General features: G+C 29.6%; 1 protein-coding gene across 1 annotated transcript; it reads left to right on the plus strand.

Annotated features, from left to right (window-relative positions):
• Positions 1 to 6,784: 6,784 nt before the first annotated feature.
• On the plus strand, positions 6,785 to 14,825 carry LOC110624834 (chorismate synthase, chloroplastic). The gene is made up of 13 exons (XM_021770219.2): positions 6,785 to 7,187; positions 9,114 to 9,264; positions 9,485 to 9,561; positions 9,682 to 9,740; positions 10,298 to 10,381; positions 10,482 to 10,574; positions 11,514 to 11,594; positions 12,706 to 12,837; positions 13,112 to 13,214; positions 13,388 to 13,482; positions 13,592 to 13,657; positions 14,141 to 14,225; positions 14,419 to 14,825. Exons 1-13 carry the CDS (start codon positions 7,052 to 7,054, stop codon positions 14,565 to 14,567), a joined length of 1,311 nt encoding a protein of 436 aa, XP_021625911.1. The 5' UTR covers positions 6,785 to 7,051; the 3' UTR covers positions 14,568 to 14,825.
• Positions 14,826 to 19,589: the final 4,764 nt, after the last annotated feature.

Below are 19,589 nucleotides of genomic sequence, written 5' to 3' on the forward strand. Positions count from 1 at the left end.
ACTTACCAACTAAGAAGCTTGCTAAGACTTATGTTTCGAAGACCTTAGTTCGGGACAGCCACGAGCACCTCAGTCCTGGGCATATTCAAGAAAGTGATTACCTCAGGGATCTGAGTTTGGTATGGTCTATGTTCCTTCCTTTCTCACTAGTGCCTGTTCAATGTCTCCGGCCCCCGATTCTGCCTTTGCTTATGCCTTTCAGGTCGTTTATCTTCCACGGCCTTCCCCCTATCCCTTGCTTCCTGGCAAATCTACTAGTGGTTAAGGTGTCATCTTGCCTTATGTATTTCTCTACTCTTTTCATCAGCTCTGCTAGAGTAGTGGGTGGCTTTCTACACAATGAGCCGAAAAACTTCGGGGAGGTGGTCCCTTTCTGCATGGCTTCCATTGCTCTGGCCTCATCGAGCTCAGGGATCTGCAAAGCCTCTGAGTAGAACCTGGATACGTACTCCCTCAGAAACTCATTTCTCCTTTGCCTGACCGTCTCTAGGTAGCTAATTTTTCTCTCCGTCGGGATCCCGACAATGAATATACTGATAAATACGATGGCTAGGTCTATGAAGTTTTTAATGCTTCTTGCTTCCAGGCTATTAAACTATACTCAGGCTAGTCTAATGAGGGTGGTAGGGAAGACCTTGCACATCAGGGTATCAGAGTGGGCCTACAACTCCATAATTGTCTTATAGTTCAAGACATGCTCCCGAGGGTTCCCCGTGCCGTCGTATGCTTCCATTGGCAGCATCATGAGCTTTTTAGGAATAATTTCTTGTTGCACCCATCTCACGAATGGGGATGAGGTCGGTAGTAGGGGCTGTTGTTTTTTCGTGCCCCCAGTTCTGCTAAGAGCTGCTCCTTCATCCTCTCCAGCTTCTAGTCTACATCTGTCTCTTCTCATCTCGGTCACTTTTTTAGGCGATAGTTTCTCTCTAACTCTTCACTTTCTAATCTTCCTACTAGCTTAGAAGTATAGCTTTCAACTTTGTCATTCTCGATAAGCTCCCTTACCATTTGGGCCCTTGTTGTGGCCACAGTCTCATTTCTCCTGCTGGCCTCTCCATCTCCTTCATCTGTCCTCCTGTTACTCTGCTGAGGGATTTGGTGGTTTAGGATAGGTTAAGGTTTATTAACATTGAATCCTTCGACTACGGGCGGTACATTCAATGGGGTATTAAGTTCCCTTTGCTGCAACATTTGCCCTAACCAATGTGCAGTATTTTGGAGTTGAATAGCCATGTTTTGTAGCTCTTGGTCAAACAGGGTAGTTGTAGGAACGGTCCCTGCCGAGCTCGGCGAGGGATTGAACAATATGGATGGTTGTTTCAATGGGGCTGTAAGGCTGCAAAATGAAAACTGTGGTCCTTCATGAGTAGAAGATGAGAACTTTGGTGATGAAAATATCATGTGAATATCATTTGGGGTGTTTCCGGTGTGGTTTTCGTCGTGGTTGACCATGTGAATCTCAGTGGGTATGATGAAGATGAGAACTTTGATGATGAAAATATCTTCCTTCGTTCCCACAGACGGCGTCAATCGATAATCTGAGATCCAATACATGAAAAAAGGGGTAGGGTATGTGTATCTGAGCTTAGTCTGAATGGTTCACGCCCTCTTCCTTTATTCTTTTTCCTTTTTGTCCTCTAGTGACGTGTAACCGTCATTCTACTACAGTACCACATGTCGTTATCATGCAGAGCCGTACATATAGACGTACTGCTCTTTTCTCCATCATTAGGCGGCTATTTTATCCTTCTGGCGCCTGTGTTAACATGATCCCAGATGTGGATGGGTCTATTCCTCACTAACCCATCAAGTCAGTTGAATTGAATCCCTCTCCGTCAGGCCCGAGCCCTATTCTGCCTAGCCTGCCCAAACGTGGTCTGGACTGCGTGCTAAAAAACAAACATGCGTATTGAATTTTGATATATGCATATTAAAGGATAGACCTGTATATTGAATTTTGATGTGGTTACGGTCTGGCCCTCCAATATGGACTTGATTGTGGTTCAGACATCAAAGGCCTAGCAATCAGAAGTCCAATGATCATCACCTTCATTTAATGAAAAAATAATTTATATACTTTTTAGTCACTTTCATAATAAATGTACTTACAAATTATTTTTAACTAAATACTTCAATTTTTATCTATCACTCATAAGCATCTATACTAAAAACACAACAATCTAAAAATATTTATAAATTCAAACTAACTTTTTAAACACTCGATGGCTATAAACTACATTTTATAAGTTAAGCCAAACATCCTATTAGTCAACAATGATCAGGTGAAAGTGAATACTTTTTATTCCTATAATATGCCTCAACTCAACACAACAACTAAGTGCGTGCCGAACTTTTTTTTGATTTATTTATTACTGAAATTCTTATATTATTTAGGATTAAACCATTAAAATTTGACTAAAATCCAAGCTTGCTAAATACTTAAAGAAAAATTCATAATAACTAACTATAAATTATATAAAAAAAATAAAAGATAATTTCACTTAATATTAATTATACACTAAATTTTATTGATTGTATTTTAAATTCTGTAAAATGACAAAATTAGTTTCAAAAATGAAAATAATTTTTTTATTTTATAAAAATTTAGAATACGGTTAATAAATTTTAAAATATAATTGATAGCAATAAGGAATAAATTTTTACTTTTTTTATAGATTATTAATGATATAATTAATTTATATATAATTATTATAATAAGTTTAAATTTAATTTAAATATTTAATAGATTAATCCAAATAATATTCGATCGATTCATTTTTATTCATATTATTTTTTCATTTGAAATAAATTTTAAAATAATAGAATTTAATTGAAATTTTTTATTTTATATAAATTAATAATGAAATCAAATTAATTTATTTATAATTTATCCTTATTATTTTTTAAACTAAATATAAGTATTATGCTTATAAATAATAATAATTTTTATGACATTGAATATATATTTTTGAAACCATTATTAATATTTTTAATAATATTTAGGATCTAGTCTTCGTAATTTTTTACCATAAAAGACAATGTCAACTAAGATGAATTTTTTTAAAAAAAATTAACAAAATAATATAATAATTTTTCTAATAATAATATAAGAATATTTTAAGAATGCTCGTAAAATTGTTGCTTTAATATTACTGATGCAATAATTTGATAGCCATTTAAAATTGATAATCTAAGATCCAGAAAAGAAAAGGTTCGACTTTACAAGAGGTCTTTGTACTAAAAATAAAACTTAGTTTATGAGGAGGGTGTCTCCCTTTTTTATTCCACCTTTCCCTTGGCGTGTCACCAACCTTTCTGCCACAGGATCACACTTGCTGTCATATGGGTCCATACGTACGGATAATGTGGCGACCCTCTCTGTGTCAGGCGGCCATTTAATTCCCTCCAACGCGTGAGTGGACAGGATTACGAAGTGACCAGACCTATTGTCCTTTCTTCTCATGACAGGGTTAGAGAGAAGGGGACTGATCCAGGTGGAGATTCGGTTTTAGGGCCCACTGGGCTGGGTCGGTCTGACTGGGGTCTGGATGGACTCTAGTCTTAAGGCTGAGTGGGTTGGTCCTGATTCATTCAAGAGACCGGAGGGCTTTTAAGTGATGAGTTGTCGTTATGGGTCTGACCCCAGATCGGGATGGAGAAATCTAGCAGTCATAAAAAATTATTGTATAAAATTTTAATCTCTTTACCATATAATAATGTATTTTAATAAATAGCTTATTATATTTTATAAATCTATAATTTTAATCTCTTTACCCTAAGCCATTCTCCATTAAATTAATGAATAAGGTTTGATGTATGGTTAATGATGGTAGTGAGGTCCAGCTTCAAGTAATTAGTCATTTGATTATTTTGGTAAAATAAAATTGAGAGCAATGTCATATTTCTGTTTAAGCTAACCTCAAAGCCTCTTGGCTGCAAAAATAGCAATCTTTCTCATCTCAGCTTGCAAAACCTCACCAACAACCTTTCTTATCTTGGCTTCAAATTGATTCATGGGTTCATAGAGTTTAGAACTATTTGACTTGATATTTGTGTTGTGAAATATTGGAAGTGTCAACTAAATATTTTAAGAGTTCAATGTGTTGATAATTTATATCAATTTATTGAAGTTTTGATGACTCGTTAATCTGTACGAGTTTTGACGATCCGTCAATTTATATCGAGGATCTGTTGAAAGTTTTGTCGACTTATTGTAAGTCTTAATGATTTGTTTATCCATCACTAGAACCGAGTAGTATTCAGTTTAAATCGAAAAAATTAATCGAACCGAATCGATTTAAAAATTTGATTCAGTTTTTTATATATTTCGGTTCGGTTCGGTTTTTAATTTCAAAAATTTCGATTATTTCGGTTCGATTCGGTTTTGATCAGAAAAAAACCGAAAAAATCAAACCGAACCGATTAGTGATAATAATATATTTTTTTAATAATATAGAGAAATTAAATCATATTAAGATTAAAATATTTTAATTAAATTTTAAAATATTAAAAATAAAGTGTAAAAAATAAAAAAACTATTAAAAATCGAAACCGATCAAATCGAATTGAATCGAACCGAATCAGACCGGTTCAGTTCGATTCGATTTCTGACCAACATCGGTTCGGTTCGGTTTTCATAAACACTAAAATTTCGATTTTTAGTTTATTCGGTTCGGTTCGATTTTAAACCGAACCGACCGAATGCCCACCCCTATCCATCAGGATATAAAGCTTGATTTGTATTTAAATATTTTAAATTTTTTTATTATTTTCAGGCTTGATTTATATTTTTTTTCAATAAAAGTGGAAAACTTTCCTTTTTAAATTATATGTTTCTCCGTTTTCATATAAAATAAAAAAAAAAAAGTTTAAAATACGAGAGCTGGTGATAGAAAAATAGGCAATAAAATCTAAGTGTGATAATACTTTTACTTGATGAATCTATAGACCTAACTTTTAAATGTATTGATATGTTTTGAGATATTCATGAGGTAAATCACTATTTTTAAGTTTAAATTAACCTTAAAATTGAAAATCTTTTAATCCCTAATTTGGTTACTCTTTATATGCTCTAAACAAGAAATCACACAAATAAAATATTTTTTTAAAAAAATTATATATATATATATTTAAAATCATTGAACATCACTTGCATTTTTTTTAAAAAAAAAAGAAAAGAAAAGAAAAATGAGGTATCTCCGTTTTGAAAATTGTTACCTTCCTCCGTCACAAGCATCAAAACTCAAAAGAGAACTCCACCTACCCAATTTATGCCATGTTTGGTTAGAGCGGAAATTTGCAAGGAAGGAAAAGGTATATGAGAAAAAGGGGATAAAGAGTGAAACAATAACCTTTGGCTCTGTTGTTTGGTACGAATGTAAGGGGATTAAATAAAAGATTAAAACTTTAAATTTACCCTTAAATAGTTAAATTATATATATTAGGAGTTAAAAGTATTAAATTTAATATTTTTATTTAAATTTATCTATAAATTATTATTAAAAAATCAAATAAAATCAGAAAAACTAATTAGAATGTAATTCACACACTAAAATTCTGATAAACTATAACTTTATTTATTTTTTAAATAATAATTTAAGATAAATTTGGATTAAAAAATAAATTTTTATATTTTTAATTCCGTTTTATATAATTCAAAGAGAAATTTAACTTTTTTTATTTACATACGAAATCTATTAGTATTAATATTAAGGATAAAATTACGATTAGAAAATAAATGCTGGATTTTTTAACAAATTTTTTTAAGCAAACATAAGAAATTATATATTTCTGAATCAAAAGCTATTAATTAAAAAAATTATAAATCGATGAAGGGGAAGGATTAGTATTTATATATATCTATTTGATTTCATTGAACAAAAATTAAATTTATTTTATCACTTTATCCTTATCAAATAGCTTAAATTACCTTTTTTTTTATTTTAAGGATATATTATAAAAAATAAAAATTTCATTTGACTTATCTCATCCATTTTTTTATTTTCTACACAAAATAGAAAGAAAAAAAATTTTGAGGAAAAATTAAAAGGTCATTTTCCTTGGCTTCATTTGTTTGCAAAATATACTTTTAGTATATATAAGATTTTTCAGTGTTTAGAGTGTTTAAAAAAAAATAATCAATAAAAAATATTTGTATAGATAAAAAAATTTAATATATATATATATATCTTTTAAAATTTTCACATTTTAAAAATTTTATTAATATTATTTATTTTCTTGTACATAATCTTACTTGTATCTTTTCTCTTTTAATATATCAATTTAATATAGAAAACAAGTATTTTCTTAAATATGATTTTTGAAAAATATTATTTACGTATAAAATATTTTCATTAAAACAGGCCTCAAAAGAAAAAAAAATAAAATTTTACATCTTTCACTTAAAATAAAAAATTCGTAACATTCTATTTAGACGCTTGGATTATTAAAAGTGAAATTAAGCGTCAGAATCATTATCTCTCGACACCGATTGCCTCACTTTTTCTTTTGCAGTTTTATAGATTCACGCAATATCATATAGAATGAATATATTTTAATATTTTTAGATTAATTTAAATTTTTAAAAAATATTTTTAGTATAAAAAATATAGAATGAATTTTAATATTAATTTTACAAGTTCATTTTAGTTACACTAATATTTTCAAAAGACAAAATGTCATAGAATTATCTTTTTTAATAAAATTTAAGTGAGTAAACAAATATGTGAGTAAAAGAAAACGTTATTTCCTTAGCATTCATGTTCTCTGAATCCCATTTCCTTCCAAACAAACAGAGTGTTATGCTTAGGCTTGTAAGGGCAGCCACCAGCCGTTTCCTCGTCGGCTCCACCTACCCCATAAATTTTCATTTTCCCTTTTAAAAGAAAAAATCGTTAGGAGAAGAGGGTAGGTGGCCACTGACTTGCTACACCTTAACAACAACCACCCACACCACCAATTTGTACCAATTGCCCAAATCTCAATACCCACCATTTCCAATCATTTTCCCTTTCCTATTTAGGTTTTTGGTGATCAATTCGGTACTTGTTCAATGGCTTCTTCTCTTGCATCCAAGTCCTTCTTTGGGGCTTACCGGCTTGATGGTTCTTCCTCGCTCTCCGACGTCCGGGACTTATCTGTTTCTTCAGTCCAGATTTCCTTCCGCCCACGAGCCCCCAAGAAGCTCCGTGAGTCATGCGTTTTTTCTTGCATAATTTCCTTCGTGGGTATTAGCTATTAAGTAGTTTGTAGTCTGATTGTAGTGAAGTAGAGTAATTTTGAAAAGCAGTTTCTTTTTTTATTGTGTATTCTGATGTGAATTTCAAGTTTTTCTGTTGTTGCATTCCTCCAGTTTGATTATTGAAACCTTAAAAGAATTGGCACAGGACTGTCTCTCAAGAGAAAAAAATATATTGGTAATCCACAAAATATAAGGAAAAAATATTTTTTTTGTTCTTTTAATTTCGAATTGTTACAATTGAGCATTATGGTTTACTTCTATAAGCTGTTTGTATAAATATATTGGCCTCATCTAGGACTGGAGAAGTTCTACCTATACCCGGGCTGTACACCCTAACACTATGAAAATGACCAGCATTTAGATAGAATCCAGTATGATTGTAGGTAATATGTCATTTATGGATTGGACAGCCGGTGTAGGCAAGAACTAGGGGCTTGCTCTTTATTTGTATAACTTGAGATTTATGGTTCTTGTAAATTATCTAGTACAGTTATTGAAAAAGTTTGTGATGCATTAGTTGAAACTTTCACTTACTGTTTCACTGTTGCTTTTGTTTATATTTCTCTTTCTCAAAAAGTTATGTTTGTTGGTTTCTAGACTGTATTCTATGTGTGCTAAAGATGATTGCTTTTAGACAGTTGTGATCTTTGTGGTTGTATCAACAAGGCTTACCATTTGAATTTTTGGATGTTGGGTGGTTGTCCATGGACTCAGGGCATGTTGTACAAAACTTAACACTACACGCTATACATCTGAAATGTGTCGAAATGGCAACTAAATTTGGCCACAGTAGCTTCAATCAAGAAAGTGATGTTTTGAACTTTTCATTGTCATGGAAAGCTTGATTAAGATGAGAAAGTTCTTGTTTTAAAGGAAAAATTGCATGGGAGAGAGGAATAGACTGGTATTTGAGAGAGAGAGAGAGAGAGAGACTTATTTTACCTTTAACTATGTGATATCTACTTGAAAATATAGTTTTTTTTTCTTTTTATGCTTTTTTACAACCATGTGAAGCCCTTCACCAATGGTGGTGCTAATCCTGGTTATAGTTGGCAGCATCCACTTAAAAGCATGTGGGCTCTTTTTATTTTGTCTGTTGGAGCAGTGTTGTTAGAATTGTACGGTTGTTCATATCAAATGACTAACCTAATGGAATGAATCTAATGGTGAATAGTAAGTAGCCAAGAATGTGACAAGAATTTCATGAATCGAAAGTGAATCAGGATAATCATTGGGAATTGATAGATTTAGATTCACAAAGAGAAAGGTAACAAATGGCCAAACTCAAAAAAAAAAAAAAAAAGGAAAAAAGACAGAACATCTAAGAGAAAGACAACAAATTAATGAAAAAGAAGGGGCAAATGGCCCACAATGGTTTTGATTATTATTATTTTTAAAATTTTAACTTGCTAGTATATGAAACTATGAGCTTGGCTGTTCAAAGTCATCAGCTTTACCTTGGTTTTATGTTTAGTATATGGTTTTGAATTAAAATACATATATAATTACTTATAATTGAATTTTTAATACCTTTTGGTAAAATTAATATATGTATATATATATTAATATTTTCAATTGATTTTATATATATTTATATATATATATAGTATTTTCAATTGATTTTTCAAAATTTGTACTGGATCTTATGATTCGATTCTCGATTCAACAACTGTCTTGGAGATTTCTCTTTAGCTTATTAGAGTAGAGGGATGCTACACCCACCTTTGCATATAAGCATCCTGAGATTTGAGCTTTGAGCTACTTGGGCCTTTAGTCAATTTTGTGTAATGAACTTTGTCTCCAATTCCATTGATTTGTTGAATTTAACAAACTCTAGGATATGCTTCCTGACATTTTGCCTTCTCCACAACAGAAATACATGCAGCAGGGAGTACATATGGTACTTACTTTCGTGTTACAACTTTTGGAGAGTCTCATGGAGGTGGTGTTGGTTGTATCGTTGATGGATGCCCTCCTCGTATCCCTCTCTCAGAAGCTGATTTGCAAGGAGACCTGGATAGGAGGTAATTTGAGACTTTGAGAGTATGTTGTAGAAGTAGGGATCCTTGCACCTTTTGTTGGAAAGCCTGTTAAGTGTGATTACTTTGTGCCAGTGAAAACTGATAAATAACTCTGTATTTGGAAATACAAAGAGTCTGTTGTATAATATTTTATGCTAGTCTCATGATCTTTTATATTATGATGCATATTTCTTTCAAAGGAATAACAATTTGAGTTGTGCAGGAGGCCAGGTCAGAGTCGAATTACCACCCCTAGAAAAGAGACTGATACATGCAAAATATATTCAGGTGTCTCGGAAGGTTAGTTTTTCGCTGACATTATTAGTCTTTGTCTTTTGTTTTAATTTTGTTCCATCCAGCTAAGACAAATTGCTGTTTGTATTCTCTATTGATGGACTGGTGCATGTTTATTGATTGCAGGAGTGACTACCGGAACACCCATCCATGTATTTGTACCAAATACAGATCAAAGGGGACATGTGAGTTTGTAATGTAGATGCTTATATGATACTGGGTTCAAAAATTGAGAATCTATGTGACAGTGTGACATATTGATTGAAAATACTTCCATCATGCTTTTTTCTTCTATGATTGTGTAATATTTCACTTACCAATTCAGACAGGTTTTGTCTGTAGCTTTTGGCACTCCTTCTTGGGTGTTTTTATTCTCTCTCTCTCTCTCTCTCTCTCTCGCTCTCTCTCTCTTCATTTTTGAAACAATGTTTTCCTGGTATTATTTTGTGCATGATGGTGTTTTTATGTGGGGTAATAGCTGAATTTGAGGATATATATTTATACCTTTATGTGAGAGAATATGGTTATTCGTCTGCTACATTAACTGCAATACAAAAGTGAATTCAGTAATGACTTAGGTGATAGGGTATCCTTTAGAGATTGACCGAGTTATTCGAGTTTCAGATAATATAATTAATACTAGAGAAGTGTGTATATATGTGGTCTACATTAGATTCAGTTAATACCTTTTTTGTTGTTTCTGGTATGCTTAGGTTTAATAGTAATATCATTGGATTGTCAGGATTACAGTGAAATGTCGGTAGCTTATAGGCCATCTCATGCAGATGCAACTTATGACATGAAGTATGGTGTCAGATCAGTCCAGGTAATTTCTTTAAAAAATCATAACAAACATTATTAGCTTCATTTTTAGGAGATGCAGATTTATCGGGACCTAATTTATGAACTCCAATTTCTAATTGAAGGGTGGGGGTAGATCTTCAGCAAGAGAGACCATTGGAAGAGTTGCACCAGGAGCTATTGCAAAGAAAATTCTCAAGCAATTTTCTGGAACTGAGGTATATTTGTTCGTTTTGATTGAGGTTTGAGGAAGTGCACTGACTCCCCTTTTATTTTTTTTTTATCCTGTAGGAGGGATGGGTGTTTAATTAATCAGTAATTGAGCATGCATGGAAGATTCCTTTTGTTCCTTAGTTCTGTGCATATTTATGCTTATCTGCGTGACTTCTTTTGACTAATCTCTATGTGCATTCATTTATTTACTAATTAGCAGTTCAATGATTTGTGGATACTGCATTTAATACTTTGCCCTTGGAACATGGATATGACACTTGTATATGAAGATAATATAAGAAGACTATTGTCAGGACTTTCTGTCTTTGCAATGTGGTATAATGATATTCACTAACTAACTAATAAATAAATCTATGAGTATGCCGTGTTTTATCGAATTGTTGGATATTATAATATTTGTAGCTCATAATAATTCAAAATTTATGAAGCTTTCATTTGTTGCGCAATAGTTAGTGAAATTATGTTATATGAAGTCATCTTGTATTTTTACCTGTGATATTTTGGTTTTTAGATTGAAAAAAGAAAGTCCAAACATTTAATAGGAATCTAATATGTGTCCTGTGATTTGCAAGATATTGGATATATTACATTACTGATGCATACTTCAATTATTGTATGCGTCCAAAGCTGTCGCAATTAAATCGGACCTATCAATGTGTTTAAATTTGATGTTATGAGTTTTCAAATGATGGTAGTAACCTTAACCTCACTTCCATTATTTATGATACACCAGGCTCATAATTTTTTATCATAGGTGTTCATCCACTGGATGTAAGAAGCATTGGGACTGCTTATAATGGTGGTTTGTCATGATTTTTAATTTTTTTTATCTATTTTATCAGATGATAAGGTCACCCATAAGAGTCTGCTGCTATTGCAAGTCTGTTATATGATTTTCATTTGCTACAATGCCTTGTTTTCAGATTCTTGCTTATGTATCTCAAGTTCACAAGGTGGTACTTCCAGAGGACCGGATTGATTATGAGTCTTTGACACTTGATCAGGTATAAGCTGCTGCTACTTTTTAGGTTTTCGTAGTGGGTTTCCCAAAGGAATAATTATTGAGGAACTAGTCTTTTGACTTGCTGACTTTGTAAGAGGGTTTGCCTATTTGGAAGTGTCAATGATTTAGCATACCAAGCACATATATTTCATTTCCTTATGTGCAGAAGAAGCCTACTGAACAATGTCTCTCATAATTAAGAACCTGGATTTGTAGCATGATTAACACTTCTATCCCCATGAATCCTATTTAAGGTTGTCTCCTGATGCTGTAATTTAGACCGTCACCAACTCGCTTAATTCTAGAAAGACTAATTCCCTCTTTGTGGAGAATGGGGATTCTTTGTAATATGTTCTTCTAGAAGCTGGTTAGAGTATTATGATAGGATTGAACTCCCATTTTACTTGGAAGAGAACATCATATTAATGATAATATTTGCACTGACAGCTACTAAGAAACCAAGCCTTTTATTTTCAAAGGAGTAGGCTGATTGATATAATTGATGATCTAAATGAAAGGCGCTTTTGCTTTTGATTGATTATGAGTTTAAGCATGCATTTACTTGGAGTTTTGTATATATTAGATGCCTGAAGCCAATAACATTACACCGGTAACCAGAGTTTATTATGCACCCATGTAGCTGCCTGATGGCATGAATGTTGGTCGCAAAGTGGTCATAGCATGGTGACTGTAATGTTAGTGCTTTTTTTTTCCTATTTGGTGTAAATATATTGTTTGGCTTTTATTGGATACTTCTTTCACTCTTTAAAATTGTTTTGATCTGACATATTTGTTACCTTACATTTTGATGTCTTGGTGAAAATTATTATTTTGACAGCTTTTTCTTCATTTAGATCAGAACAATTTCTATACATTTATTTATTTATTTCAACTTGTATAATATTGTGGCAGTCTCATTACTGTCTTAGTCTTCACTTTTCAGGTCTTGAGGATGACTAATTATTTGTGATATCTCTCGTTTTTGTCCTCTAATTTGTTCCAAATTTTCCTGAGGAAATTTGGAGTTAGTTTTGTTTGCACTTTATTTTCAATGTCTTTCTGCTCATAAATAGCCATTAGCCTGACTATGAAATGCATAAAAACATTAACAGATAGAAAGCAACATCGTTAGGTGTCCGGATCCTGAATATGCTGAGAAGATGATTGCTGCTATTGACACAGTCCGAGTGAGAGGGGATTCTGTTGGTGGAGTGGTCACATGCATTGTAAGAAATGCTCCACGTGTAAGTTTTAACCATCTCTCTCTCTCTGTCTTGTTTGAATGTTTTTGTGCTTGAGCCAGTTCACCTGGGCATGCAAACACGAGTGCCCGTATTCTAGTTCTTGGCTAGTTTATAAGGGCATTTATTATTTGTTGGTGGGTGCGTAGGTGTCTCTTGATCAATGGTTGATGTATCATGAGTCAGTTTCTTCATCTCTTAAACTTATGATAATGCCTTATTTTTTGAATTTTCTGCAAGTATTTGCTCGTGATTAAAATCAGTAGTTGCATGGCAGGGGCTTGGTTCACCAGTCTTTGACAAACTTGAAGCTGAGCTGGCTAAAGCTGCCATGTCGCTACCTGCAACAAAGGGCTTTGAATTTGGCAGTGGATTTGCAGGTTAGGCATTTTGGGTACTCTGAAGTGCGTTTGGCTGCTATTTTCTTTACTTGAGCTTGTTTGGCCAAATGACCGTAGAATGATAACTCATACTGCTATCATCTGCATCATATTTCTTTTTAATTGTGTTGAGTGGAATCTTCATTGTAATTTGAGTCAATAAATCCTTGCAGGCACTTATATGACTGGCAGTGAACATAATGATGAATTTTATGTGGATGGACATGGAAAAATCAGGACGAGAACCAATCGTTCTGGTGGTATACAGGTGTGTTTATTCAGATTTGATCTGTTTGCTTTCTCAGTTGGGTTAAATTAATGGCATAATCTTAGTTGAGCATTGTGGTTTGTTGAGACTTTACCATGTGAATGAGCAGGGAGGAATATCCAATGGTGAAACCATAAACATGAGAATAGCTTTCAAGCCAACATCTACAATAGGAGTAAGTTGTTTGTTCGTTTGTTTTTTTTTTTTTTTATAACCTCTCTCTCTCTCTCTCTTTGTGAATACAACCAAAATTGTGCATTCGAGCATGAATATGCATATCTGAAGGAAGTTGCTTGTCATCTTTGTAATTCATGCAAGGATCATCTTCGTAATAATGTTCTGGTGCATGCTCGATAAAGTCCTAATGGGTTGGTAACTTTATGGTTGAACTTGTCCATGTCCCATATGTCAAAATATTTTTCTTAAGGTACTGGTGGAAGGCACAGGATTAATAGTTGTGGATTTCTTCTATCCACCTAGCGCTTATAGATGTATGTCACGGTGCTGAGCTGCTTGTACTGCTCTTATAGGTTTATCTTGTTTCCGAACAGGAGATCATTATTTTTTGGGCATAATTTCATCAAACATTTGTCTTTACAATGTATGGTTGAAATTTTCAAATGTTTACATATGATAACTTTTTTCAATATTTTTGCAGAAGAAACAACATACCGTGACCAGAGATAAAAAGGATACAGAGCTAATTGCCCGTGGTCGCCATGATCCTTGTGTTGTCCCTCGAGGTAAGCCTAATCAAATAATCGTATTACCTTGGGTCTTTTTTCGGAGTTGTAGCATTATCCTTTTCTCTCATGTGCTGGAAGTGAGTTACAAAGAGATTAATAACCCTTCACCAGTGGTTATAAAATCCTTGCTAGGGTTGGAAATAAGAATTTTTGTTGAGAGTGTGTGTTGATTGATCTGATGATAATGCAGCGGTGCCAATGGTAGAAGCCATGGTGGCCCTGGTTCTGGTTGATCAATTGATGGCACAACATGCTCAGTGTCATCTGTTTCCCATCAATCCAGAGTTGCAAGAATCGATCGAGTTGCCAAGTGTTGAGGCATTCAACATGTCAATTTGAAAGGCGACCAAGGTGGTTGTAACATATTTTTCATTCTGGGTTTAGCTTTCTTTTTCCTTAAAAGATTGTGAGAATGAGACACTTCCATAGACATGATAATACAAGTTTGAGGCCTTAATTTTCCTATGTTTGAGTGTTGTAATTCCTCAAATTGTAGGGTTAATGTCTTATGTTTGTTGCACTTCAAACAGATATTCTATTGTTTATTTACAAATAAATCTTGTCCAAAGCGTAAAGCTTGTGGGAATTTTTTGTTTATTTATTTTTTTCTGAACTTGTTCAAGCAATGTAAACAGATACCTCCACTTTCCCAGCTGACCAAGCAACAAAGCTTGGAGCTCTATTTCTCAATTCCTTATCCTGACTTTCATTTCTTAACAATCCAAATTATAATTCTTGTGACTCATATTTCAAGCTTATAGAATAAAAAATTTGGTAAAAGTTCAATTTAATTAATTTTTTTTAATTTTTTTTTTATTTAGAAGGAAGGAATACAATCTTTTTAATTTTGAAAATTTTTATTTTAAAAGAAATAAAATTCTTGTATTATTTTGTAAAAAATTATTTAAATTTTTTTTATAAAATAAATTATGCTATTGTGAGAGATAAAGATTTTGAAATCGGTTAATTTAGTGTATAAGAGTGTGAAATTAATTAAGATTTTTTGACATACATTTATATTAAACTGTAAAATAATGTAAATGTATATTATATATTAATTATATTTAAATATCATGTTCTAAAAAAAAAAAATAGTAAGCAACTATAGATAGTCCCACATTAATATTCTCTCTTTCTTCTTCTTGTCATTTTTCAATTATACTTTATTTTATATTTGAGACATTTGAATTGTACTACCAACTTGTTGATTATCCTAATAATAAATAATCTTAATGATAAATGTTATAATTATTACTCATAATCTATTTATAATTTTGAAAAATATTTTACTAACTATAATGGGATAAATATTTTTCTATAATCAATGTTACTCCTAAATTAAATAGGGTTTGTAATTAGATTAGAATCGAGAGTTTTAATGATATAATTACTACAAAATTAATCTAAAATAAAATTACTGATATATAATGGTTTAAAAATTGAATTATTTATAATAGATAAAAAGTGTTGCTAATATTGTAGTTTTATTAGACATAAAACAAATTATTTATATTGACATGCGTTATTATATGAAATTGATAATCGCTAGGTCCTTTTCCCTTTCAGATCGAGTTAGAGCCCATGATAGCATAGGTCGGCCCAGAGTTTAGAGCGCCTCAAGGAAAGCCTGCCCACAGGAATGGACCGGGATTTGAAGACATCAGCCAACCTGAACCACCTTCGAGTCCAAAACTTGCTGTGTTGAAACCAGCCCCGTGATGAGACTCAAGGATGGACAGCAGGCCCGGTCTTTTCGCAACCCTTCTTGCACGCGCTCTATGGAAATTAAATGATCGTCTGACATAAGTAAGGGGAACTGACACCACCGTGCGTACGGAGCTGAATGATAGAGATAGACATCATGTATCAGAGATGCCATTAGACGTCATGGTGAAAAAAGGAAAAAAATAAAGAGAGAAACACCCTCTCTCAAGCCAAATTTATTAAACTATTGTAAATCTTATTTTTTCTAGATCACAGTGTATCAGTAATAAAAATTAATTTTTTTATAAAACTTTAAATTTTATCAAAATTTAAATTATTATTTTAATATTATTAATATAATAATTTCATAATTATTACTAAAATATTATTGTATAAACTCTAAAATACAGTATTAAGTAATCAACTTTTATCTATCCGAATGTTAGGATTATGATATATTTGTATTTTAATACTTAAACTCCGTTTGTTTTAGGAGAAAATATTTTTTATATTTTTTAACTTTTTAAATTACTAAAAAAGTTTAATAAAAATAATTTTTAATAAAAAAATAGATCATTTAAAAAAAAAAAACAACTCTTTTGAGAAAAAAAAACAATTTTTACACTATTTTTATTAAATAATATATTTGCTACAAAAAATTTAATTTAAATTAGAAAATTTTAATTGAATTAGATTTTTTTTCTAATCATTTTTGTTTCGAATAACAAATTTTAATATCTTTTTAATTTAAAAAATTTTATTTTAAATAAGTTGATATTTTATAATGAATCCATTTTTTTAAAAGATATATAATGTCAAATAAAGAGTTAAAGTAATTAAAATAAAGCAGAGATAATTTATAATGATATTAATTTGATTTAAATCAATTCAAATAAACTTTAAATTTATTTTTTATTTGATTAAAATAATTAATTTAAATTATTTAATAATATTAAATTAAAATTTATATATCATCCATTGATAATGCAGGATTTTTTTCGTGTGAAGCAGGCAACTGAATATTAAATTAATTATAATAAAAAAAAAGATAACCCTTCAATAATTATAATAATAAAAAATAAAGTAAATATTCCATTAATAAAGTCAGGTCTCTCTCAATTCTACACATAATTCCCATCCATATCACTTCTAAGATAGAGCTCTGTCTCTAATTTTATATTTATTTTTAGCATAATTAATTTATATAAAATTTTTTAATGTGATTCTACTTATAATATCTCATTAAAAGTTAAATGGATTACATAAATATTAAATTATTCATAAGAATAACAAATTTTAAAAATAGAAATATAAAATTATTTATAATTTAAAATAAATATAAAATTATATTATATTATATATATATATATATATTATGCTTAGATCGAAGGCGACAAATTCATAAAAAATTATTCAATTAATTTTTTAATTAATTATTTTTTTAGAAAAAATTTAAAGATTAAAATATAATATCTCTCAAATTTATTTATCACCGGGTTAAATCTGTGAGTGCTTTAATTAATTTTTATATTTAGTTTTTTTAATTCAAAAAATCATGTTATAGAAATAAAAAAAAATTATCCCTTCTGTTTCAAATTTAAAAAATAGAATAATTTCAATTAAATTGATTTTTTTGGATTCTAAAATGAAATAATTTAATTTCTTTTAATTTAAAAAATGAAAATAATGCATAATTATATAAGGATTTAATTGAAAATTTTATTTTATGTAAATGAGTTATTCAAAATAGGGAAATAAAATATAGTGTAATTTTATGAGAATTGAATTCATTTATTTTCTTAAAAGGAAACTATAAATTATGTTATATTATAAAGAAGAAAAAAAAAGAGTGATACTTACAAGTTGAATATTTAATTTCATCCATATACTTATTCTCTCTGTTTGGAATTAAGAATTTAAAAATTTTATAAAAATATAGTGAACTAATTTTATTATTTAAAATAAAAAATTATTTTTAAAATTCAAAATATTTTGATTTTATAAAAAATTGACATCTTAAGAATTCTAATGAACGAATGGTCATATTAAATTCAGCCCATGTTTAACTTTTGATCTGAATTAGTCAAAAGTTTTAATTTAAACTCATTTAAATTCAAAAGTTTTAATTTTTTTTAATTTAAAATATTATTTTAAATATATTAAATTATAAATGATTTGATAAGAATTTATTTAATTTTTTCTGTAAAATGAATCATTTAAAAAAAAAAAGAATAATAATTATATTGAATAAATTCTCAAATCAATGATAGTTATGTATTATGAGAGTATATAAATATGCTTGGATTAACAATAATATTCTGTTAATTATATAAAATGAGATTTATTTTTTGTAATTTATGAAAAAGCGTAAAAATATAAAATATTAAATGTATTTAATAATATTTGCTTTTTTAAGTCTAATTTAATAATGGTGTTGCTTTAGCTCTCAAGCTACGTAATGGATTTTTTTTTAAAAATAAAATTATTTAATTTTTAAAAAAATTATTATTTAATTCTTATGTGTTACCATAGTTTCTATATTATTTAAAATATATTAAAATATCAACAAAATAATATTTTCGTTATTTTTTCATTAAAAATAAATAAAAAATATGTGAAAATTTTTTTAAAAATCTAATTTTAGTCGTAAATAAATTTTTTTATTTAATACACGAGTATTTTTATTTTTAATATGTTTTTATTATTAATAAATTAATTCTTATATTTTTAAAAATTTATTAAAATATCTTTATTTTTTTTAAATCTATTAAAATATTTTTTTATCAATAAAATAATTACTACTATTTCTCAGAAAAAGAAATATTATTCCTTTTTTTCTTTGTAAAAAGGAAAAAAAAATTTAATTTTTTACTATATTTTTAACGGCACAAAGACATAAATAAATCGAAGGCTATTTTATCAGTTGAAAAAAAATATTTTAATAAATTTTTGAAAATATAATAAGAATATTTAAAAATTAAATAATAAATTTTCTTTTTTTTTTTTTTATTAAGAATGAAAATGGACATGATACCCGTGATTGTGTTATTTTTAGGTATGTGCATTTTTGGAAAAAAGCTTTACTAAGAATCTTTAAAAAAAAATATAAATGAGAATAAAATCTAAAATTTTTAATACATTTTTATTTTAATAAAAAAAAAGATTTTTTCTGTCAAATTAGTTTTTAATCTGTTTTAGAAATTGCTTAAACGGAATTGAATTTTAAATTCGTAAAAACATTTAAAATGAGAAAAATAGAGATTATTACTAAAATATAAATAGTTTCTCTAAGTTAACATATTATAATGCTAATTTTTTTAAAGAAATTATCTATAGTCTTGAATATCTAAAATTTAATAAGATAAAGAAAAACTAAATACTAATTACTCTCTATTGGTCTTAGAAAAATAAAATATCATTTTTTATAAAATTTTAAAAAATATTATTAATATAGTTAAACTAATAAACTTTATTCAGCCTTTTTTAATATATTCTCAACTAATATTATTGAAATTCATAAATTTATTTTTATGGCTAATTCATAAAATTTTTTTCAATATTTAATACACAAAAATTTGCCAATAATATAAATAAGAGAACAAGAGAAAAAGCCAAACAGAAAAATTCAAAAATAAACAAGCATCATCAGCCATTTTC

The sequence above is a fragment of the Manihot esculenta genome, chromosome 10, assembly GCF_001659605.2.
Source record: "Manihot esculenta cultivar AM560-2 chromosome 10, M.esculenta_v8, whole genome shotgun sequence".
Lineage (NCBI taxonomy): Eukaryota > Viridiplantae > Streptophyta > Magnoliopsida > Malpighiales > Euphorbiaceae > Manihot > Manihot esculenta.